The sequence below is a fragment of the Ambystoma mexicanum genome, chromosome 4p, assembly GCF_040938575.1.
Source record: "Ambystoma mexicanum isolate Mex_15411 chromosome 4p, UKY_AmexF1_1, whole genome shotgun sequence".
Classification (NCBI taxonomy): domain Eukaryota; kingdom Metazoa; phylum Chordata; class Amphibia; order Caudata; family Ambystomatidae; genus Ambystoma; species Ambystoma mexicanum.
The window spans coordinates 610,717,375-610,742,119 of NC_090927.1; the positions used below are offsets into that span (position 1 = coordinate 610,717,375).

General features: G+C 45.1%; 1 protein-coding gene across 4 annotated transcripts in view; it reads left to right on the forward strand.

Annotated features, from left to right (window-relative positions):
- PRIM2 (DNA primase subunit 2) overlaps positions 1-20,456 on the forward strand; it is a 1,404,979-nt gene extending 1,384,523 nt beyond the window's left edge. For all 4 annotated transcript variants that reach the window (XM_069606178.1, XM_069606180.1, XM_069606181.1 and 1 more), the window contains one exon: positions 19,676-20,456. In XM_069606178.1, coding sequence (XP_069462279.1) covers positions 19,676-19,906 — 231 coding nt within the window. In that variant the 3' untranslated portion in view covers positions 19,907-20,456. The remainder of the gene's footprint in view (positions 1-19,675) is intronic.
- The last annotated feature ends 4,289 nt before the right edge of the window (positions 20,457-24,745 follow it).

Consider the following 24,745-nt stretch of genomic DNA (forward strand, 5'->3'; position numbering starts at 1 on the left):
CTCCAGGGTGGAAGTTGTGGCGAACCTAAATTGAGCAGCTGGGTAATGTTTATTGGGATGAGGGTTAGTATTGGCTGAGATGCTTGATTGAGTGAGGCTTTCTTTATAGCTATTTTCTTTTGTAGGATGGCTACTTTATTTGATAATGCTTGTTGAATCTCTGTGCACCACGTTTTATCTTTAGAACAAGTATCTGGAATTGGAGTGGGTGACTCTAGTTCCTTGAGGATGGTGAACAGTTCCCTCATGCTCGAGTTGGCCTTCGAAATGTGCTTGTTATAGGAGTTGCGCTTGACCAGGTGGATTTCCTTTTTGTAATGGGAAGAGATTTCTAATATATTCTTTTTATGATCATCTGAGGGGGTTAGCCTCCAAGTAGATTCACAGCTCATTTTAAGTTGTCCTAAATCCTTAAGTTCTGGAGTGAACCACTTATTAAGATGGGGCTTAGGTTTACTTGGTCTGAGTTTTAAAGGTGCAGTATTGTCAAGTGTGGTTAGTATGATTTTGTTGTACTCTTCGACGAGCGTTTCGGGTCTAGGTGTTCTGCTAGTTAAAGAGTGGGTTGGATGGCAGGAATCACTTTGTTCTTAGTAATACTCTTTTTGTTCCTGGTTAGACATGGTGGGGCCAGGATAGGAGCTAGAGGGAGAGGTCTGGCCGTAGAGAGTTCGAAGGACACGAGGAAATGGTCGGTCCACGGTTGTGGGGATATGGAAGTGATGTTGGCGGTGCAATTATAGACTGCTAGCCAATCAAGAATTCTCCCTTTGATGTGGGTAGGTTCTAGGATTTTTTGAGTTAGACCTAGTTCAGTGAAGGTGTTGGCCATAGTGATGTCTTGTTTGTCTAGTGGGTCATTGTAACCCAGGTTAAAGTCCCCCAAAACCAGTAGTTGTGTAGAGGTTTTAGGATTGCTGGACAGTAGACTATTGATGTCTTCCTCGAATGTTCCCATTGGTCCAAGAGGTCTGTATATAAGGTAGATAGTCAATGTTAGGGAATTGTGAAGTGGGAGTTTGATGGAAAGCACTTCACAAGAATTAGAGACTAGGGCGGATGTGGTTCTCATACCAAGGCTAGTTTTGGTGAATATGGCAATGCCGCCGCCACTCATGTTCCTTCTGTCTTGTCTCAAAATGGTATAACCATCCGGGATTGCTAGGGAGGAAAAAAAGGGTCCTGCTGCATCATGCAGCCAGGACTCAGTGATGGCAAGGAAGTCAGTCCAATTTATCGGTCAATATAAGATCGCAGATATTAGTGGCATGCGCAGTCAAGGACCTGGAGTTTTAGTCCACCTTTAAGAGGGTGGGCCGCTCTAGTAGGCTTGGTGGGTTTAATTTTAGTCAGAGGGATTTGGGGTCTCCTGATGCTGAGGTTAGTGATGTTCACTTTCTGGCTATTGGTTCTTTTGTTAATGGCAGGTAGGGATCTTGTCAGAGGCGTGTGGAGTCTCGTGAGTCTCGTGAGTCTCGCTTGGAGTCTAGAGTTTCTGGCAGATAGGCTGCATGATATGCTTGGAAGCCCGTTTAATGGATTCTGGACTATGCGATCCATGGTAATAGAAGTGACAATAGGTACAGAGGTTGCGTTATATAAAGCTCTCTTGTTGGTTGAGGGAAGGCTAGTGTCAGACGTTTGGTAAATAGTGGGCAGTAGATATGTCAAGGTCCAAAGGTAGCAAGCTATGATGCTCATGAAGTGAGGCTGCTTAGGATGTTATAGCTAGTATACGTTGGGTGCACTTGCTTAGTAGTTGTCTAATGTTGGACTAGACTGGGCTTATGGGTGAGTGAGGGCATACTCGGGTCTGGAGGGAAAGACTGATTGCACTTAAGGGATACAGGTCTAACCTAGTCACTAAAGCAAGATAACAAAAGGCTAGGTAACGTTCTATCCTGGGCATGCTGTACATGAATGCAAATCAGAGAAAGTCACACAGTAGGCTGGTTCGCTTAACAGTCGGCCTAGTAACAACAAATATATACTGAAGGCGGGCAGGTAATATGGGCGTTGTAGTCAGGCTCACAGTCGCGTCAGAGCAGATCACGCAGAGCCTAGAGAAGCAATTCAAGTTATAGGCAATGCAATGTAGGAGGTACAAGTGAATTATAGGAAACAGGTGGAGGATTAGCGCCTAGAAGCTATGCCTATGATGTCAACAATATGGTTAATCATGTAGGGTGGTGAGCTTAAGTGTCACACTATTATAACACATGACAATAGTGAGTGAAGTAAAATTCGCCAATTATGTTACATGCTATGGTGAAAGGCCGAATAATAGTGAGGCGCGGATGCAAAATTTTACCAAGCAAAATACATGTACAGGCATAATAGGACGATCGGATGCAATGGTAAACGGGCTACTGACATATGGAACAAATGTGGTAGTCGCGGAAGTTATGGGCGGATCACCAGAACAGTTCAATACAAGGCAATTCTAGTTGCCGGCAGTCATTAGCGCGGTGTGCACAGTATTTAGCTAGGTTTGCTCGAACGGGCGGGGAGGGGATTCCATCGAGGGGAGGTGAACACAGTACCTTAAATTTAGTCATCGGCTGAAAGGGAACTGCGGTCAGGCAGAGTTTCTGGCAGATGGTGGGGGAAGGCTTAGGACAGGCTGGGACAGGAAAGCAGCCTTAGTTTGGGCCTTGGTGCGTTGGGCCGGCTCACGCCTGCCGGTTGGCACAAATGTATAATCGAGTGGCCAATGGGGAAAGCAAGTAGCCTGGGAGGGCCTGCAAATGCTGGGCGGCCATCTTAGAGAGGGCGCCCACGAGATCCACGATATAGGATCTATGAGGTAAATGCGGTAATAAGCGTGTGGCTGATGCTGCAGCTGGAATTACTCAGCGATGTGGAGACGTTGCGCATTTAACAGCGCTTTATGCAGCAAATAATAAATGGACTCCTGAAGTGAACAAATAAGCCAACTGGCCTACCTCATTGTAGGAGGAAGCTCCAGCTTCACTCCTAGGCGTTGCACTTCCGCAGTGTTCAGAGGGGCTCCTACTCCTCCGGCACTGGGATGATGAAATGTACACTGACTCCTTGTTGACCAGTACTGTACGGGTCACCCATCCGCCCATTCAACTTCTTTAAAGAAATCACTGCTTTGTAATTGCCTGAGCATTAGCTTAACCCGTTCCTTCTTGATAATCTGAAGACGTATAACCTTTTCATTGATTAGTTATGGCCCTCACACTAGCTGCATTGGCTGGTTTAATCCACCCATCCTAACCAGTCTGCGAAAATGTCTGGGAACATATTTATATTGTACCTCATCTGGTTCCCAATCTCACACAGTGCATGCATTTTTATGCAGGGTCATGCTTCAAATTAAGGGCGTTCTCGTGCTTCCAATCCAACAGGGACCCCCAACCCCATTTCCTTGCCACATAAACGCTTGCAATGACTTGCCTATTTCTGACTTGCAGTTCAGTTTTGCAACAACTCACCCATTGAATGTTGTACCTGGGTACCTGCCAGGGTGCACATCAGTGGGCTACAAATGGCCAAGGCCATGACTGAGTCTCTTTGAACAACTCCTTCCCTACATTGGTGTAAGGGAAAACCGGTTTTCAAATGTTTGTTTCCTGGCACTCCAGCATTGTTGTTGTTACTGCAGCATTAAGTCTTCTCCTAGTGGCACACCTTCACAAAATGTTCCTTTCTGCATAGGCTACAGGACTTGCCTACAGCCTTGCAAAAGTTTACAATAGCCATGTCGGTCAAATGTTGCATCTGTAGCCTTCTTTTTTTTTTTGGCACTGCACCTTTGCACACACTGCTATGGCTGCAATGACCACCCTCACTTCACCCTGGTGAAGGACACTGACTGCGGTACTTGGTATCTTATTGTTTATCTCTGTGTCACCTTACGGATTGTTAGGTAGCAAAATGGCCTTCCCTAGGAAAGGGTTTCCATTGTGGTTCATCCATAGGCGGTCACCGATTTGTCAGTTACTAAGATGCACGATGAGCTGATCTCTCATTTTGTTGAGGAACTGGCAGAATTCACAGGAAGTGGAGAGAGCTCTCCCTAGCTTCTACATGCTTCTCAATAGGCTTCCTTTCTTTGATAGCACATGTAGAAATGGTTTCATTTCATGACACCTCTGGTTTCAGTTGAGTAATTTTAGAGCCTATTCAAACTCGCCCAGCTTTGTCCCCTAGATGCACCAAAGTCAGTGCTTAGGTGCAGAGTGTTCTCTGAGCTGCTGACCGTTACTATCTACTTGTGGACTCTGGGTGCACCAACGGTATCCAGGTGCATCGTGAATCCTTCCTTGCAGTCCATCTAGCCAGTGGCCGGTTCCCATAAACTATGAAGAGATTTTGGGGGTAATTCTAGCTGCTGCATGTTGTGGCCTATATCTATGTTCACAGGCCAAGAGACTTGCACAGTCTGGCTACTTTAGCCAGGGGATTGGAAGGAGAGAGGTTTATAGGTAAAGAACGGAGCAATGGTGAGACAATGATGAAGCAAACCTGTTGCGTCTGCATCTGACTTTGGGTCCACAGGCTTCTCTAAGCGTGGCTTGATGATTCAACATGCGCTCTGCTACACGTAAGTGTTGATTATTTAGGTGACGGTTCAAAGCACCATTAGAATTGGCTTCCCTTTATGTATTGCTTTTCCTCCACTGAGCTGTCCCGGACATTTATAGAAAACCTACATTCGGCCCATGCCTTTGTGTTTTTTTTTGTCAGAGTACCTTTTTCCGGGACTCCCGACTTGGGTTGTGTGCTTGCCTAGAGACTGGATGCTGGTGGGTATTGCCCAGAGATACTGTGCACATCTGAGCATGGCACTTTAATGTCAAAGGCATGCTGAAGCGGAGGCAGCCTAGGTTTAGAGATTGTAGTCTGCTTGAGGCAGGCCCATTGATGCGGGTCACTGATTGGGTCTTTTGGGGTACCATTGTGGTCCCCTTCCCAGGAGCCAACATAACCTTCAAGCACTGTGGTGGGCTGGGAAACACTGTGGTGGCTCCCTAGAGGTGAAGAGGTGAGCAGCCACTGCGTGACGCTTCGTTGCTACAAAATTGCATTTCCTGCAGCGAAGAGAAGGACGACACCAGCAAGTGTAATAACACTTCTTTATTTCACCAACAAAGGAGCTCAGGTAAGTGGCTCTTGACTTTCAGATCTTTTGTAACCAACTGCCCGACAAACGTTTCCATTCTAGAAGCCGAAATAGTTCCCTCTTTGCGGTCCTTGAGATGGCACAGATCTACATTTTGTTAAGACCGTATCTGTAAAGTCATGGCTTAAGATGTAACCTTGAATTCTTCTTCCCAAGAAAAATAAAAAGTTGTATTGCTAAACCTGGTCAGACTACTAGCAACTTTAAAAGAAGACGTTGAACGGATGGTTTTTGCTAAAATGGGCTCTCTTCTGGCACATCAATGTTTATTTTTCAACATGACAACCATAAAGCACAACAAAACATTGTACATATTAACTCTTACGTACAGTTTCATATTGCATTTTCGCCCTCCCCAACCTCCAACACCCCCCACACCCCCAGCCTACAGCACCTTCCTATCATCCCACACACGGTCCTACCAACTTTTCCCAGGCTACTCTGCCCCTGCAGGGCTATCTCCTCCCCGGCTTTCCCTGTCTGACACAAATAGTGTTGCTATTAATTGTCTCCAGGCAATCAACGTGTTTGCTTCCTCCTCCTCCCCCCGTCTGCTGCTTCACACCACACCATTGTTTCGGCATTCACCCATTTCTTAAGAGCTTGCCACCAGACCTGTGCCTGCGGTTTCCTACTCGCTTTCCAGCTCATTGCTATTCTGTGTTTAGCTAATATATATGCCAGGTCTTTGAGTTTGCTCATGTGTTTAGTTCTGCAGGGCATGGGCCCCTCCCCCCCCCCAAACAGGCACGCCCAAGGGGAGCTCACATCTAAGTTTATCTCTTTTTCTGCCATGAAGTGGGCTACCTCCCTCCAGAATTCTCCTTTTTCAGGGCATGACCAAACATGTGTACCATTCCTGCATTCACTTCACCACATTTCGGACATGTCTATGTACCAGCGTGTTCAAACTTGTGTATTTTCTTCAGGGGACATGTATGCTCGATGAGTAACATATAACTGAATTTGTTGCAACCTCGCGTTTCTCGATAACTTTTTATGGTATCCTTGCGCTCTGACCCACAACCCATCTTCCATTGATTCCCCCACATCTTCCTCCCAGTTTAATCTAGTCTGGACCACCTCTTTTCCAACCTTAGTCATCAGCAACTCATATATACAGGATACCTCGTGGTCCCTTTCAGACACGTCATAAAAGGTTTCTGTGACTGTGTCAGGCTGTTGGGCCAACACCTCTGCGGGCCACATTCCTTTGATAATCCTCATCAGCCTAGAATATGTGATATTCTGTCCCTGATGTAACCTTGTGTCCTCCACCAATGAACCAAACTCCTTCACCCGCCCGTCTTGCCACACATCTCCCATTGTCACTATACCCACCGGTTCACATTTCGTTCTGATATCCAGCCTCATTTGCTGATCTACTCCTTCTAGCGCTACTATCTGTGGGAACACGGGGACAGATTCTCCATTAACTGGCCAACTCTGTGCCACATCTTCCCTCCCAGGTCTAATAGTCTACCCTCTCCCATCCTCTGTTTTGGCAACCGCATCCTCTTGTTCAAGAAATAAGGGGTGCATTCCGCATTCAACAGATTAGACTTGAGTGTTCTTCTGATAGCCATCTTGCTACATATTGGAGTTGACTAGCCAGATAATATACTTCAAGGTTTGGCAATCTAACACCACCTTGCTCATATGAGTTTTGTAACTTCCATAATGCTATTCTATTCCTAGAATTATGCCATATAAACCCTCTGCATATGCTCTGTAGTTTCGGCCCAAAATACCATACTGTTTTCTATTTTGGATACCGCCTTCGCAGTGTTTTGCCTATGTTCCTCCTTGGTATTATGATATACATCTATACCCAGATATCGGAACGTCTCGAATTCCCACTTCACCTGTAGTACCGGCAGTTTTTGTGTTGTGGTATTTCTACGTATCCCCCCAAGGGGAATATGCCTGATTTTTTTGGGGTTAACTGTTATGGGGGACAATCTCGCATACCGCTCCATAACCTCCAGAATGTATTGCAGATTTTCTTTTGGGTACCTCGGGTAAAACAGCATGTCATCCGTATACATCAATATCAAGTGTTGTTCTCCCTTAGCGCTGATTCCTACTTCCCCATATTGCTGCCTTAAATACGCTGCTAGCGGTTCTAATTCTAGGATGAAAAGTATCAGAGACCACGGGCATCCTTGTCTGGTGCCTTTGCTCAGTTGCCATTGTTCTGACTTGCGCCAATGGCTCACTGTATAGTAACCGGACCCATCTCAGATATTCAAACCCAATTCCATATTCTTCCCAGACCACCAGTAGCCAGGACCATTTTACAGAGTCGAAGGCTTTCACCTCATCCAGCGAGATTATTGGGAGCTCCCTTGGACATTATCTATAACATGATGGAGTCTCTGCAGGTTGTCAGATATATTCCTATGTGGGAGATACCCTGTTTGGTCTGAGTTTATGCGTTTGTTTATGACCGCTCTTAACCTATTCGCCATCACTGCTGTCAGGATCTTGCTGTCCTGATTGAGCAGCGAGAGCGGTCTGTAGGACCTGCACTCCGTGTGCGGCTTGTTAGGTTTGAGGAGCAGAATAATGCTCGCCTCCCACAGGGATCTGGGCAATGTGCCTGTACTAAACGTCTCATTGCTAGCATTGGGGGAGTATGTCTGTCCTATAAGCATAAGCTTTATAGAATTCACTCGGGAGTCAGTCTGCCCCTGGGGCCTTGTTGGTGGGCAGTAGTTTGATTACTTGTTCTAACTCCTCTAACATTATCGGGACCTCTAGCTTCTCCCTTTGTCTCCTCGAGTTTGGGAACTTTGATCTCTGTTAGTGCTCCCTGTGCGTCTATCCTTTCTCCTTCATTGGTGTCTGCATATAATCAATTATAGTATTCAAAAAAGCATTTGTTTACTCCTTCCTGGGTTTCTCTTACCTGACCATCCATCCCTTGCATTACTCTGTGTCGGGGCCTCACTTTTGTATAACCAGGCCAGTAATCTGCCTGGCTTGTCCCCTTCTGCATGCTGTCTTTCAACGTATTTCCTATAACTTAGGTTGCTTAACCTATTGCAGTGGTCCCTGCACACTTTTTGTTATCTGTTTATAGTTTTGGCTTCCTCTGGGGATCCCGTGCTCTCCCGCATCCTCGTTTATAACTCTCGTTCTGCATGGTCATTCCTGTGTTATCTCCCCTTACAACCCCTTTGATTTAGTCAATGCCACTCCCCTCACCACTACCTTAAATGCCTCCCACAATGTCCCTGCCGAATCTACCCTGCCCGTCTTGTGTTCGAAATACTCCACTATCTCTATTCTCAGGTCCTCTCTGAACACACTATCTATTTTGTTTATGCCATTCCAATAAATGTTATCTAGCCTCGTGTGCAGGTTCTGTGTGGCAGAATAGTGTGAGTATCCTCTATCCCGTGGGTGTCGCAACCTCCATACATCTACTAGCCCAAACGCTTTTAATAAGGTGCTTAGGACCTTGTCTGCCGGGGTCGGTTGTATGACCTTTGCGTCCGACCTATCCAAAGCCGGATCCAAGGTACAGTTAAACTCCCCTCCGTCCATATACAGACTTATTTTCATATATAGGGTTCTAAAGTAAGATTTAGTATCTTTATTTGGGCCATAAACGGTGATGATACACACTTCTTTATTTTCCACCAGCCCCTGTACCAATACCATCCTACCCTCTTTATCTATGGTGGACTGTAGTAACTTGAGTGGGACATGTGGGGCTATCCAAGTCATGACCCCTCTAGCATACGCCGAATATGTAGCTCCTAGGGTTATCCCTTTCCATTTCTTTGCTGTTACATCCTGCTTTTCCTTGGTCAGATGAGTTTCTTGCAGCATTGCTACATCTATTTTCTGTCCCATCAAGAACATCATTACCCTATTATGTTTAATGTAGTTATTGATCCCCCCTCACATTCCATGTTAATATTTTCATTTCACCCTTCTTATCCATTCTCCACTCCTCCCATCTTCGCTCCCACCTTCCTCATCGCACTTTTTGGCTTGTGTCTGTAGGCTTGTCCCCCTTTAACTTCCCCAACTCCCACCCCTTCACCTCTAGTAACCCCAATTCCCACCCCCTCCACCCTGCCTCTCGCAAACTGTTGCCCAGCTCCATCCCTGGATCTCAGGCTACCCCGCATCTAGTCCCTTTCTTAGTCCGCTACCGATACTCGGAGCTCAGCAGGAGGATACCGCTCTACCAATATCCTAACTAAACTAACTACTGGGGGTGATAATATGTTTCCTAGTGCTGCTCCTAAACAGCACCTGTATCTCCTCCATTTAGGCTAACAGTATACTGCACAGCTTATGTACATTCAAACCCACATGTGCATATTTCACACTATTCTCAACATAGTCACCATTATATTCTAGTCCCAAAGTCACTGTCATTGCTTAAGCATAACACCCACTTCCCCTGCATCTGCTCTGTCCACAAGTACGTCTCGGGGAAAATGCTGGTTTACTTATCCATTCTGCTCTCCGTCTGGTCGTCTGCACCTGCCGGGCAGTTCCTTGCATCCAACCAAGCTCTCGCATCCTCTGGAATTTCAAAGAAGAGAGCCTTGTTTCCGTGCATTACCTTCAGTTTCGCTGGGTACAGCAACATATATTTATAACCAGCCTCACGTAGCCTCCTCTTACACACTTAATCATCCATATGAACTTGTTATATCCATTCCCACATATTCTGGGTTATGTTCTCATATCCTGTTCAATGTATTTTATATCGCAGAACATAGCAGCCTACAATCTGTCCGATAGTATGTCATAGAAGAAATACAGATTCACGTATCCCTTCCGTTCTCCATCTGGTCATCCGTTCCCACCAGGCAGTTCGAGTACATCCATTTTGTCACGTTAAGTAGTCAGCCGGAGACAAACGTGGTTTCTCTTTCAAAGTTGTTTATTTTCACAACTAACACTTCACAGTTCATTGAATTCAGACAAACTGATGACTGTTCCTTTTACCTCGCAGGCATTGGCGCTGCGACTTGCTTTACTTGCAATTCAGCAGTTATGCTTTTATAAGTCCCAAATAGTCTTTCCATGGCGTGTATAGGCTTTTACCCCTCAACCTGCTCGCCTGCCGGCCAAACTAAATAAAATAAAATAGCAATTGTCCACAATTCACACCTCAGAATACTTTTCCTCCTCTTGCCGCTTTTCTTCTCTGGAATGCTGTCTTGAGCCTTGGACCAGGTACGGCGTCAATCTGTGGGTTTTCCGCTTCTTCCTAGTAAGCCCACTCGTACTCTCCGCTGGTCTCACTCCAATCGGGTGTGGCGCCCATCGCCACGCGCTGTTCCTGCAAAAGAAGACCCCGTCAGTCTCTTGGAGTTGCTTTTAACCCTTGCCCCGCTCCTCCCCCGCAATCAGCCTTGGGTGTTCCCAGCAACGGTTTTATCACACCTGACCCTGATTCCCCACCTCCTCCCTGCTCCGCCCGCTGTGGGTTAACCCTGTACTTCGTGTCTCTTCTGGTGGGTCTGATAAGATAAGGAAACCCGGTCTTTCCTTTCCTTAGTTTCCTTTCTTTTCCCATCGGTGGGCCCCCTCCCTGATACGGTATTCCGTGGGGCATTCTGGGATCTGTAGTCTTTTTTTCCTGTTTTCCTTTCCCTTAGAGCCCAGCATTGGCACCTGGCTGATCTCTTCCGCAACCCCCTCCTTTCTCCCGTGATCCAGGGCGGCCGCTACTGCTTCCACATCACACACGTCCTCCGGAGTCTCGAAAAAGTGTGCTTTGTCTTTGTGCAGGACTTTCAGTTTCGCTGGGTACAGCAACATATATTTGAAGCCAGCCTCGCGCAACCTTGTTTTGACCGACACATAGCTCAGACGTTGCCTCCGTACCAGGAAAGTACAATCCGGGTACGCCGTAATGGTCGCCGACGCCCTGCTTATTGTACCCCCTTTGCGAAAGTGCTCCAGGATCTTCTCCCTGTCTTTATAGTTTAATATCTTGGCAATGATTGGTCAGGAAGGGGCTCCTGGCGGCGGCTTCCTAACCAGGGCTCTGTGCTCTCTCTCTACGGTGAACCCCTCGCTGAGCGATCCACTACCTATTTCTTGCAGCAACATGTTTTCGATGTAATTAGTCGGGTGTGGGCTTTCTTCCCCTTCCGACAGTCCCACAATGCGTATGTTGTTACTGCGCTCTCGTCCCACTGCCTCTTCTGCCCAGCACTCTAGGTTGCGCACTTGTTATTGCAATGTGGAGAAGTCCTTGGCGTTGGTAGTGCAAATGCCTGTGTTCACCTTAACCTCCTTCTCTAGCCCTCCTGTGTGTTGGGCTAGCGCTGTAACATCTTGTCTCAAAAGGTTAACGTCTACACTTACAGCGTCGATCTTGCATTCCAAGGATGCTTTCAGCTCTGCGATGGTGGAAGCCATTCTGGACTCCCAGGAAGATTTCAACTCTGCAATGGCTTCCAGGATCTGGTGGTGATCTCGTGGTGGGGCTACTTCTCCTTGCATGCCTTGTCCCATGGTTTTTGCGATCTCCTCCGCCTGATTTGGTTTAGTAAAATGATCTATTGATGGCTGCTTCCCCTTAGGTTTACTTGATTTCGATGCCATGCGTTCTTTCGCAACTCCGTGGGAGCCCCCTCTCTTGCAGTGATCTTCACTGTACCCTTCTTTACCACTCACAGATGGTGGGAACTCCCCTGGTTTTTGCTGGTGCCCGTTTCTGTATCCGTTATTCCAGTGTTCGCTTATGTACTGGGCCTGTCATCCCACGGGGTGCGCGGTACAGTTCCAGCTACAATATGGCGCTGAATGTATACCTCTGTTTTACAACAGTTTATTGCGGTGCTAGGGCTTGTCGTGTTCCCCTCCACTACTGCAACACTACTGTGGTGTCTCTCCACAACTCAGCGCCACAATTGCTATCCTAGTTTTCAGCAGTAGTGTTCTCCACCCACCGTTGATAGGGTGTCTGGCTTGGGTATGTAACTGTTCTTTTTCCCAGCTCAGGGAGCCCCACCATATCAAACACTTTCCAATGCTTATGCAAGCTTTGTCAGCTGGGTCCACCGTCCTTCAGCGCTCCCCGCCTGCGCCTTGTCCTTAATCTTGCATCCAGGTGTTTTCTTGGGGTTACTGTCTGGGCTGATTAGCCAGCGTTGGCCCCAGTTCTTGGGACGCCTACGTGATGCTTTTTCCACTGCGTTCATTAGTTTTGGAACATTCTGTGAGGGCCCTATCATAGAGTACCACCTCGTCTGTGCCGACCTCCACGGGTGCAATGTTTTTATTTTCTGTGCTGCCTCATGTCATGTGCTACTGCAATGCCCACACTCTTTGAATTCCCCTGGAGGGCAGGTTTGTGGTTTCTTCCGTTGCACAGGCTCTGGCTGTTCCTGTGCACAAGCAGTTTAGTTGCGCCTTAGCGAATTGCATGTATCGCTTTCAAACTTTGTAATGCCTTTATGACAGTTTCCCTTTGTTTGGGGCATGCATGACCCGTCTTGGCTACAGCAACTGTAGCAGTCTGGAGAGTGTTTGTTGTCGCTCCAATCATGCTGGCTGCCTAGTGGGATTCAGCCGTGATTGCCATAGCGCTGCACGTCACTTGAATTGCTATGTTGGTGGCTCCTGCTCACAGCTGTGCAGCACGATAGCCCGTATCGAACCGTTCGCTAGTGCGTCCCTCTCCGTGCTTAAACATCGTGGTGCACTGTGATCATCCATGTAATTGTCTATTCCTATCCGTTCTCATCGAGCAGTCTTTACGTGCTGGGGTACTGATAACGGATGACTGCGGGTGCTCAATGGGCTCCGCCACACACTGGGAACACAGGCCCGCTGTCATGACGTGTACGCTACGTTGCTGGCAACAGTACGCAATGCCTCTCTTTCCTATTGTGGCACACGCTGGCTGCGGTACTGTGCAGGCTTACGTGTCCTTTGTCTCCAATGATCATACAGCGTTTACATCTGACAGCCGGACTTATCCGACCCTGTTACGTTGCAGTCCAGCCTCGTTGTCTCTTGATTCAGATCATTATCCTTTGATCCGGAGCGGGAGCCATTTTAGTTATTTTACTCTTGAATATCTCTTCACTCTGTGTTGTAGCTGTTGTTACACACCACAGAACTTCACGGAAGTGCAATCCTCATGTTCCTCGCATAGTCACACACCAGTAGTTTCTTTTGTGCCAGGCAGGATACTGAAGGATCAGCAGGAAACACCAGGAGACACGTTTAGCCCATGGCTCCTTCGCCACATCCCTTCTGGCAACATCAGTGTTATCTAAACGTCATTACTGCCTCATCTTCTATATGCCTTAACCAATCTCCACCACGCAATGCAGAAAGCAAACTTCACAGAAATATTGCTGTGTTTGCTCTGATAAGAGGTGCAAAATGTTCCAGACAAAAGAAGGCAGTTTGACTGCCATGCCTTGAAGATTACTGTTGAAGCACAATTTTGCAAAAAGGACTATTTATGCAGGCCTTATCGCCAAACATCTGCACCTGGAAACTACGGTGGTCTCAAATGGCACAAATGCGTCCTTATTACTCGTGACGAAATGAAAACGCTTGACAAATGAGCTGCTTACTCTTCAAAATGCTTCAAAGATTGTACAGAAAACTGCAAAAAATAAGATACAATCTTCTTCCAAAATTCACTAAAGCCCATTTGTTATGGTGTTATATATGTATGCATAGATGCACGATAAATACATAACCCCTTCAGTGCAGATTTGTAGGGAAAAAGCCGAGAAACAAATCAGAACTATCCTTCATCAAGAAAATCGTGGAAAGAGTCTGGACTGTAATCGTAACTTCCACGATACAGACCCACAGTGTCAACATTAATGTTTTGACAAGTATTCAGTACACTAGTCCAATGACCTAGACCGACACATCAATCCAGACACGTGGTCAACAATGCTCTTAACATTCACCTACTGCACTCTCGCTCAGAACAGAAAATAATTGGGTATTGCCTACTCTGGTATCTGCCTACTCTGGGCCCTGGAAATAATGTACTGCTTGGCCTTACTTAAATGCACAACTGCCATGGAAATATACCTACACACGTTTTGCACCTGCTACTAATAAAAATATTTGCAATCAAGCACTCGGTTCTGCAGAAAATAGTCTGTTGAGAAAACAGCAAACTATGGATTTATAAGGCAAACTCCATTGGGAAGCATGTCTTTCCAAAAGACTGAAAATCGAAATGTACTCCAAAGAAGGAACAATGGATGGAGGTGGTGAGGACATGATAACCCTTTTATTATAGTATACGTGAAAGAGGACTAGTAGAAATAGACTATACCTGTAGCGCGAAATGTTAGTATGAAGCCACAGCCACTTGCACTTTTAAGTGGCTGCTATCTACAAGTGGTGGGCTTTGGCTAAGTAAAAAGTACTTGGGTTGCCCTGGCATTAATAAGCGATGCACGGTGGCTGTTGACAATAATAAGCAGGACAGAGGCTGGATCAGCATTTGTAGATGAAATTACCCAGAATGCTGTGTGTTTGAGGAAGCCCGTTTTAGAGAGAAGCAGCAGGTGCAATGGGAATTACAAACGGGAGTGTGCTTCCTGAAACAAGATCTACATCTTCCCAGGCCTGTAATTACTATCCCCATGGAACCTCATAAAAGAGTGTTTTACACAGGGGGGTGCTGGCGGGGGGGGGGGTAGTTACAGCCTTGGGTCATGATGCAGCTTCTAGTATTGCATAGTAATCTAATAAACTGACATGGTCTCTTATTGCACTTCCAAATTTGTTGTGTGGACTTTGCTCTCATTGAGAGAGGAAATGGGTTATCTGGCTGAGGTAGACATATTAACGTTTAAACCTGAAGAACAGAATACAACACTACACCAAAACGTGGCATGATTATCTTGAATTGTATGCAGAATGAGATGCTTTCTTCATTGATTGACTGACTTATCATAAGTATCATAGTTAATATTATACTTTGACTTAATGTACTTATTTGACCAGACACATAATTGAGATTTTTCAAAAGAGACAAAGCAAAACTTTCTTTAATTCTTTACAGAGGACTGTTACTTCAAATCAATAAATTATTCTTTCAAGAAAAAGAAGTTGGGGCAGTGAGAAATACCAATCGGCATAAAAGTGCTTACTTATCATTGTGAGCCAAATGCAGCATGGTCATCATAGTTTGGGCAAGATCTCTTTACGCAAATACAAAAACACTAGCATTGCAGCTGTTTTTCTTCCCAATATTCAGTTTGAGACAATCTTATTGCCAAACGTCCTGCTTGGGTCTTAACACAAAAACTGATCTAGTCCCGTTACACGTTTGAAACCAAAAAACTCTGTGTTCATGGGAGGAGCAATTCAATCATGAACTATCCCAGGTAATTTTAGCCAGTACCAAATTGGCTCTTTTGTCGGAGAAGCCTGCGTACAAGCGCACACAACATTAGGAAGTTCAAGGGGCTCAGGGCTGGGCAGAGGAGTCTCATCGCCTTGTGCCTCCCCATTATGCATTACCTCATGCCTGCACATTGACACTAGGGAGGAACATCAGACAGCAACATTTTTCATAAAATAATAAAACCACTGAACAACAAAATATCTAAAACTGTAATTAAGAATATTAATTGCAAGGGTGCGAAGCGTAGCTGAATAGATTGCAAGCAGCAAAAAAGCATTAGTATGTGATCTAAGGAGGTATCGTTCATTCACACAAACATAATTGTTTCTCATTACGAGTTCAAATATTCAACCTCTTGCAAGTTAATTCCAAGTGTAGAAATGTTGTACGAGACCTGTAAACAATATGTGCACAATTTGCAAACAGAGTAGCCTTTTTTTAATCTGGGACAAAGTTGTTTGTTTAATCGGTCACAGATTTTTCGCAATTTTCTTTTTTTATTTGAACATGAAATGCAAATCAGAAAATTGCAATACGTGATTTTGTAATTGGTTATTTATAACGCGCTTAATACAGAGAGGTTTCTTAGCGCGGACCCTGGGATCGAACCTGTGTTGCTCTTGGGTTTTTTACATTGCATTACATGTGATCAAATAAAACACGTGCTTTCTTCTGTTCTGTAGATTATTATTGAGAATTATCCTTGGCTCATTCATGTATATTAATGTCCCCTCCAGATTTCTAACTCTGCAGCACATTTTGAGTAAGCCTATCCCTGCAACCATTCTCTCTTTTTCTCTGTCCACTGTTCAACTGATGGTTGGGCTAGTCTTCGAGGACCGTGCAGTTTGGGAAAATCCTCTGGCTTTTGGAGGTTCCATCTTCCGCTGTGGTCTCTCAAAGTCCTATAATTAACCTTTCTTCCTCACGTTAGTTAATGGTATTCCATTTAATCCTGCCACCCCTTCAGCTGAAAGGCGTCTGGTGTTTTGAAATGGAGGCACCCTTTTGATAAATCCATTACGGTCTGTCTTTGCATGTGCCAGGCTACCGAGCTTGCTGTTCTGGTTTGTTTTTATTCCAACATCACAAAATACAAACATCACAAACGAGCTTGCTGTTCATTCGGAGACCAAGAGAATCACAGTAGTGTGCTGTATAAAACCTAGTTCCAGAGGAAGGAAATTGGAGTGTGTTGTCTGTTCTAGCCACTTATGATATGATTGGTTATTTGTAACACGCTTTATACCCACAGGTGGACCCGGGGATCGAACCTGTGTTGCTCCATGTCATCCTGCTTCCAAGGCGAGCAGGTTGCCCCTGAGCTATCCTCCCAAGACACAACGTTCAAGTATTTGGTTCGAGTCCAAATCCATGTACTGTGAAGGGATTCAGTGTCCCCTTGAGTGTATTGTGGGTTTTCAGTATGGAGGGAAAATCGGGTCCCTGTCCTTTTGAGTGATGTGACCCCCTTCTCTGCAAGCTCAAAAGAAATGTTTTGAATTTCCTATGAGGTAGCACTTCTGACTCCAGTGTGTAACTGGTTTCATACAGCAGAAATCATGTTTGTAGTGATAATACATTAGTACCAGGATTGTTTTTGTTCAGTGCTCATTTCAGTTTCACATAGAATTCTGTATTAACAAAATGCGTTTAGTTTACCACCCTCCAACACTATCCCAAACTGTAAATACCTCTTCTTACATTGCAAAGTGGCTCACACGCCTTTTTTCTTAGTAGCTCCCATTCTTCTGACTGTCTTCCTATAACCGCTCGTATACAGAGACATTTACTGTCATGCTAGCAAGCTTTAAAGCTGACCACAACTACCTCACCACCATGGGGATTTCAACCTGTAGCTGGGGGAAAATGAAAACTGCTTCCAGTACGCTCCAGCAAATCTTGATGGCCTCCACCTCAAGCAACTAGTGAGGGGACAGAGGCCTGCAACTGGAGACCAATCCATGGACTACTTCCCAACAATTTTCTTAAGAGCGGTACCTCCCCACCCACTACCCTGGAGTCATTCAACTTCTTTACACCCACACCGCAATTACTGGTTGTTTTGTAAAGTGCCAACTGTGAGTACTGTCTCTTCATTGTGCTCCAAGAGGAAGGTGAAGGGGAACGGTAAAGGTATAGGGGGAGGTAAGTAAAAGAGCTATGCAACTTCACATTCTTTGATCATTCTGTGACCATTAAGTACGTTGTCTTAATGTGCCAGGGCCACACGTTTATACCTATCGGACCATGGTGAGAACATCGCATTTGAGGACGTCCATCACACCTTAGAAACCTCAAAACCCCTACGTCCCATTGCCCTGGTACCAAATCTGGACGATGCACCCATACAATCCAAATTCTCAGCATAGACTACAGAATGCCTATGAGTGGCGCTCTGCAAAAAAGCTAAACAAAGAACCTCCTGGGAAGAGCTGAAACATCAGTGCACTTTCTCGCTCTCCTGAAACTTTAATTTCAGACCTTTTCTGTACTTATTATGAATGTAAAATCTTTGCTCAAAACTACCTGATAGAGCATTGTCTTAAAGCCCGGTATGTGTATATATATAAAGCATTTCCAATATGGCCCCCATGTTAACCAGGTTAAATGCTATGCATTTTTCACATGAAAGTGAAGGACTACAACATCAGAGAAATGTTAAATGGAGATACCTGTTTTCTATGTTTACAATCCGACGAAGCCCGGAAGGGTGAAAAGCGTAATTGTTTGTTCTCTCCTTTATATGCTTGTCCACTGTGTTTTTCTGGCAAAATAAAGGACGTTTGATGGAGTTCCTTCTTTGCATCTGGTGCATTTTTACTTGGGAGAAGAGTGCCGTATAAAAAAGCTTTGATTAGCTTTTTTTTCTTGTTTTTTCTTTCTTTGAGAGATATATATATATATATATATATATATAGAGAGAGAGAGAGAGAGAGAATATAAGAAGTGACAATGCCAATGATGATGTGATTTACAAACAAGCCTTACAACTATGTGACTTACAAGCCAGTCTCCCCTAGCGAAGCCTGATTGAAGGGGCGTGTGTCATTTGGAGCTCAGCTTCCTAGGAGGAAACCTGAGCTAGTGCGCTGCTTCCTGTATCGCATGGTCATGGAAATGCAAGCTTCCAGGTGCTGGGGAACGACTCTGATAGTGGAGGTGCACTTGGGTGTCCCGTCTGTGGGTTTGTGACCCTTATAAAATGCTGACACTTGCAGGAGGGTGTTGTTACATTACCCAAAAATCATTGTTTATGACTCTGTTATTAGGCTTGTATGAGCAGATGAAGAAATATTTTTACACCTTTTTTATGGCCTCTTTGAAGAATTCTTTGGGTGCTTTTTATAGTTCTGTTTATGTTGTTAAATGGGTGATCTGTTTGCTGTCACTTTGTTTACTATCTATGGTTCCCTGTCCTTTCACAGACAGTTTCTTTTTCTTTGGAAGTTTTTATTTTTTTTATTTTACCCAAAACCCTCCCCACCACCTTTTTTACCCATTTACACCTTAACCCATAAATACCCATATTTTTCAAAGTAATTACTTCATAGTAAATTATCACCAAGTAATTACTGTTGCGAAAGCAACAGGATACCCTTTCTATAATTACTTCGTACAATGTGTTGGTTGAAAATTGAAGTGGCCAATGATCTTCCAATTCTAAAAGTTATTGGTGTATGCTTCTGAAGCGACTAATGGGGTATCTGTGTTGCCCATACATCTGTAAATGGTCACATTTGCTTGCAGCTACTTGTTTTTTTAGTGTGCATTAAGGGCACAGGGGTTGCTTACCAAATGAGTGCTTGGCTGCCAACCGTTCATCTGCATTTCCATTATCTTTTTATATTTGATGGTTTTGAGCTTGTTCTGTAAGTCTCCAATGCTGAAATAAAAATTGAAATGAGCAGTGATGGCACACATTGTGATGGGTATTTAATTACAATGCAACATTCTAATAACTCTTTAAAACATTGTCGCAATTTATCTGTTTGTTAATTAAATTGTTTGATCTCTAAAAACAGTACATTCTTGGTATGTATAAAACAGAAATGTTCTTCATATTTGCAGAATGTTTTGAATCTGTAGAAGGCACAGTAGGCAATACATATCTTAATTTCCATTTTTTTCTGTCCCCATAGGTTGAGGACTGTGGGTTTTCGTTGAATCACCCAAATCAATATTTTGCAGAGAGCCAGAGGCTGCTCACTGGGGGTAGAGATGTCAAGAAAGAGTCTGCACCCCCTGAAGCCTCGCAGAAAAAGCAAAGCAGCCAGAGATCTACCAGCTCGGTGTCCAGCTTTAACCCCTCCAGCAGCGCAACAGCATCTGCGGATTTGGAAGACCTGGAGATGATCTTCAGTGAAAGTTAATCTTGCCTTGTCTGTCGGCATGCCACATTTACCAACACCAGCCTGATAGGCAACTGGCCTTCCCGGACTTAGTGTGTCGTTTTAAGAATAGAGCCTAACTAAAAACATTTGTTCAGTTAGAAGTTGTAATGATAATGCCCAAGAAGCAGGATTTCATATCTTTGCTGCTCAGTCTTCCTGCATTGTACTGTGCAGCTAAGCTGACACTACTAGTGTAGACTCAACCTGTGCCGCTGATTGGCTTGCTGGGGCAGCAGGCAGCGAGTGGTCAGCACTAGCTGGGTATTAATCGAAGAATTAGGCACTGTGTATTGAATTGCTTGCCATTCGTTTGCCCTACACAAATCAGCCTTACATTGGGAAATTGAACTTAATATGTCATGCATTGTAAAAGTCGACAGAAAGAGGTGCAGGTAAATTGCTATAAACAGTGTGCTGGATGGTTAAGATGCTATATTTTTGTAAAAGGTATTTTTTCTGGTTGCCATACCTAGGTTTTATAATGTGTTTTTCTTTTCTGTTATTCAATAAAAGAACATGTGAAATCGTTTGTGTTGATTTATTACTTCATATGTTGTCACACGATTGAAGGTTAGGCTGTAGTGAATTCTCTGTTCTAGTAGTCTGTGCCTAGCTCAGGTTAGTCTCAAGTTTATAATGGTTAGTAAGCCTACTAGTTTAAAAATAGTAATTGGATCTTCAAGTTTCTCTGGGAATTATTGCCTTTTTGATCACGTTATCAGAATGTCTAGTGCGCACATACGCCAGAGGCATCATGGCGCTGGCTGCTTAAAAATGTTACAAGGGAGCTAGAAAAGGTGAGTTTTCAGACGGCGACAGAATAACAGATAGTGCCCGGTGGTGCGGAGGGCAGCAGGCAAGGCATTCCATGCACCTGCGGCGGCCACCGAGAAGGGCCGGCTGACAACACGGGAATGTCTGACCCGGGGCACTACCACTACGCAGGCTGACTGAGAGCGCAGGCAGCGAGATGCCACATATCGTAAGAATTTCTTTTGAAGATATTCTGTCCCTGTGCCGGAGAAGGCACGGTGGACAGACAGAGCGACTTAAACAAAACCCGCTGCTCCACTGGAAGCCAGTGGTGTTGTCTGAGCAAAGGGGTCATGTGAGCCCCATAGGAGGGACGCAACACAGCCCTAGTGGCTGCATTCTGTAGAAGTTTTATAAGAAATCGCGGCTGGGCTAGGTACAGTGAGTTGCAGTAATATACTGCACTCAGCACAACAGCTGTCTGACATTTTTCCTGGATGTAAGGGAACACCTTGCACAGAATGCAAAGTTTGAAGTGACCATCTTTGCAGACAGCAGCAACCTGCTCATGCATCGACAGGGAGGATGTAATTTGAACCCCCAAGTTCCGGACTGAGGGCGAGGGAAGAGGAAAAGGGCCCATAGATGAGGGCCAGAAATCATTTGTCCAGAACCAAAGTGGGGTGTTTGGTGCCCACACCCAGCACCTCTGTTTTGCTTCCATTTAGCTTAAGCCAGTTTGTCGTCATCCACACCCCCCAAATCTTCAAGACACTTCTTGAGGCGGGCGTCTGTGTCAGGGCGAGTAAGATCTAAACGCAGCAGAATCTGAGTATCATCTGCGTAAGAATAATAGCGAAAGCCATGAGAGCAAATGAGGGAGAGGACAGATATAGACATTAAAAAGTATAGGAGAGAGAGCGGACCCCTGAGGGACACCACAGACAAGCCCCATCGGTTTGGACCTGAAGGGAGGGAGGGAGACGGATTGAGAACGGTCAGAGAGAAATGACGTGAACCGTCTCAGTACCTGTCCGGATAGACCGGCCGAGGATACACTGGAGATCAGGGTGGAATGGTCCGTGTCAAATGTGGCAGACATTTCAAGGAGCAACACTGCTCCAACTCCACCCTGATCTACCAGACGAGCCAGGTCGTCCATTACAGAATTAAGGACAGCTCAGTTCCTCTTCCTGGGCGGAAGCCCGATTTGAAATTGGTCAAAGAACCCGGATGCCTCAAGGAATGTGGAAAGTATTGGGGACACCAATGCTTCCAATAACTTCATGAGGAACGGGAGAACCAAGATGGGGCGAAGGTTAGCAAGTGTTGCAGGATCAAGGGACGGGCTTCTTGAGAAGAGGTATCACATCACCATACACTAAATGGAAGTTATTATTGGAGGATCCCATGCTATTCAACAAGGGATGTCAAGCCTAGTCCTCCAAGAGCGCGATCCATTTTAGTTTTTCAGGATATTGTGATGAGTTGTCAAATCTCCACATTCTGTCATGTGGGGGAAGCGAGCTACCAGGGACTGGACTGGCTGCTACCCAATGTGCCTCCCGTAGGATGGTTGAGGACAGACCTTGCCGGCTACCTATTGCCACAGAGACATGTTAGTTTCACCCTAAAAGCCACATTGAAGGATTGTGACTGTAAGGACTACATCTATCAAGAATCCTTATTCAATGTCCTTATAAACGGAGAACAGGAGTTATTACTTACTAGCAGGAATAATGATGACCACAGTTCCCAGGAGTCCTTGAAAAGGACATCCACTACTCAGGAAATGGAGCCATTAATATAATTACTCACATGAATGCCAAAAACATATGTTGTTCGCAAACTAACATGGGGAAAGGAACTCCCACTTGCCTGAGGGTTCAAGAAGGATCGACTAATGTGTCACAGTGAGATGCCCGCTGCACCTCAAAGTCACTGGTGGTATTAGGGCTAGCTTGAATGTCCCAGAACTTTGCTGCAGGACACACTAACTTCCACTCTAGTGCTATGTGCCACAAACAATTCTAGCATCTTGCAGACCCTTGGCACAAATAGCCAACATCATTTTGTCATTGACAAATCCCAGAGCCACTATGATGAACTAATCCTCCTAAAGGAAATACCAAGCAAATTTGAACTTTTGAATGAGAATAGGGATAATGTTTTAGAGCTGGCCAAGGTCATGACTATAAAAGGTCAGATTGAAGGTAGAAAGAAGGAGAATCCCAAAGGAGAAAAACATTTCTGCGTGTGCCCCCTGGGGCAAAGAGATGCTCCAGAAAGCCAAACCCAGGATAGGACTGAACGCTGGAGGATACAAGAAGTTTGGAAGAAGATAAAAGAAGCTGGCTTGCTGTTGTCCAGAACCGGAGAACCTGGAAAGAGAAAACTAACCTGGGTGCTTGAGAAGTATTTTCCCCACCTTGAGGTTATTGGAAGGCCTAAGCGTAGGGCCATCCAACAGCAACCCCAAGGAGACTCCAGGCAAGATCGAAGCCGTCGCAGGAGGGGACAGAATATTCACTGCCAGACACGGATCCTGATGAGGGGGGAGAAATGCCTCTTTTCAGGTCTGAAAGTCTGGGGGAGGCCTGTTGTGAATCCTGAGAAAGTCAAGGTCCATGAGGAACCTCTTATGAATGTGTTTTACGGTCTACAAAGGACTGGTTCAGAAAGCTTATAAGGCTGACGTCCACGCAGGACATGTCCTAAAGCTTCTAGAGACCAAGGTGCACAAGGGGCCTACTGAGAATGTTGATAAAGGCGAGGTCTGAGCCTCAGAGCAGTTGTAAAACTGTGAAAACCCATCAAGCAATGAAGTGCCTGGAACAAGAAGTCTGAAGCCATGGGAGAGGACTTGGATTTCAAGGTGAGAGGGAGACAAGACTGAGTAACTGCTAAGAGTCTTCCTAGAATATCAGGCATGTTGTGTTTTGTTAGAAATTAGATGGAGTTGTAAGGCATAGGTTTTGACTTTGCTTTACTAGAGTAGAGTAGCCAGGTTTCTAAAGGCTTATCAAGATTAGATGTTGGAACTTTCCATTGGTCATCCTTTTTCATAGAGTAGGATGTCTCTAAAAGAGACAAGGACTTGTTATTAGAGTATTAGAGTAGGTTACCAAAATGTAGTTACTCACGAAAACTCTGAAGGTGTTCAGTAGTGGACATGCCAACAGGAATCTCTGGATATTTCGCAGTGGGCCTCTCCACCATCGGCCTCTATATTGTGGCCACCCTAGTTTTTTGCTTTCTCTACCTTCTCTCCCGGTCACCCACCCCTTCATCCCAACTCTACTCCTCCGCCACAGCTTTTTTGATCAAATAAGCTATTATTAGTTGCCCACTATGTTATTCTTGATTCTTAAATGTTTTCTGTCATTTTTGGCTATGTTGAAGTACTTTTTAATCCCCATACGGGGACAAATGTGTTATAAAATTCACTGTTGGAATCTATTTTTCCAAATGTACATGGAGAATACCCGTCCCCTCCCTCCCAAACACTCACACCTTACTTAGAAGGGTTCAGATTGCTCACTACATTTGCTTGAATGGTTAATAGGGGACCATTTTGAGAAACCTTTATAGGGCTACTTTAGTTTCCAGTCCGCCACAGTAAATATCACTTTACTTCCCTTTAACCCCTACCCTCTTATTAGGGAATCCCTTAGGATTGTTATCTCAACCCCTAGACTCAATTGGGCTTTCCCCGGCCCATGCGCTGGCAATATAAGCTGTTCTATTTTCATCCAACCAGAGTCTCACCTATATTATCGCTCGGCCCTGCCACAATATCCACAACCATTATATTTGAATGCAGTGACTCTGTGAGTTATTTATATAGTCCGTGATTGGCCTGAAAACCTGGTGTGATTATGTTTGTCGATGGATGGACTTCATGACTTGATAACCCTAGTACAGTAGCAGCATACGACGAAGTGCACACGCCCAAAAGAGAGCATCCTCCATCAGGTTTTGGAATGTGAACTGCACAATGTGACGATTCACAAGGAGTCGTCACTTCTCCCCAGGGGGAGGGCTTTTCCATGAGGTAAGGAAGGT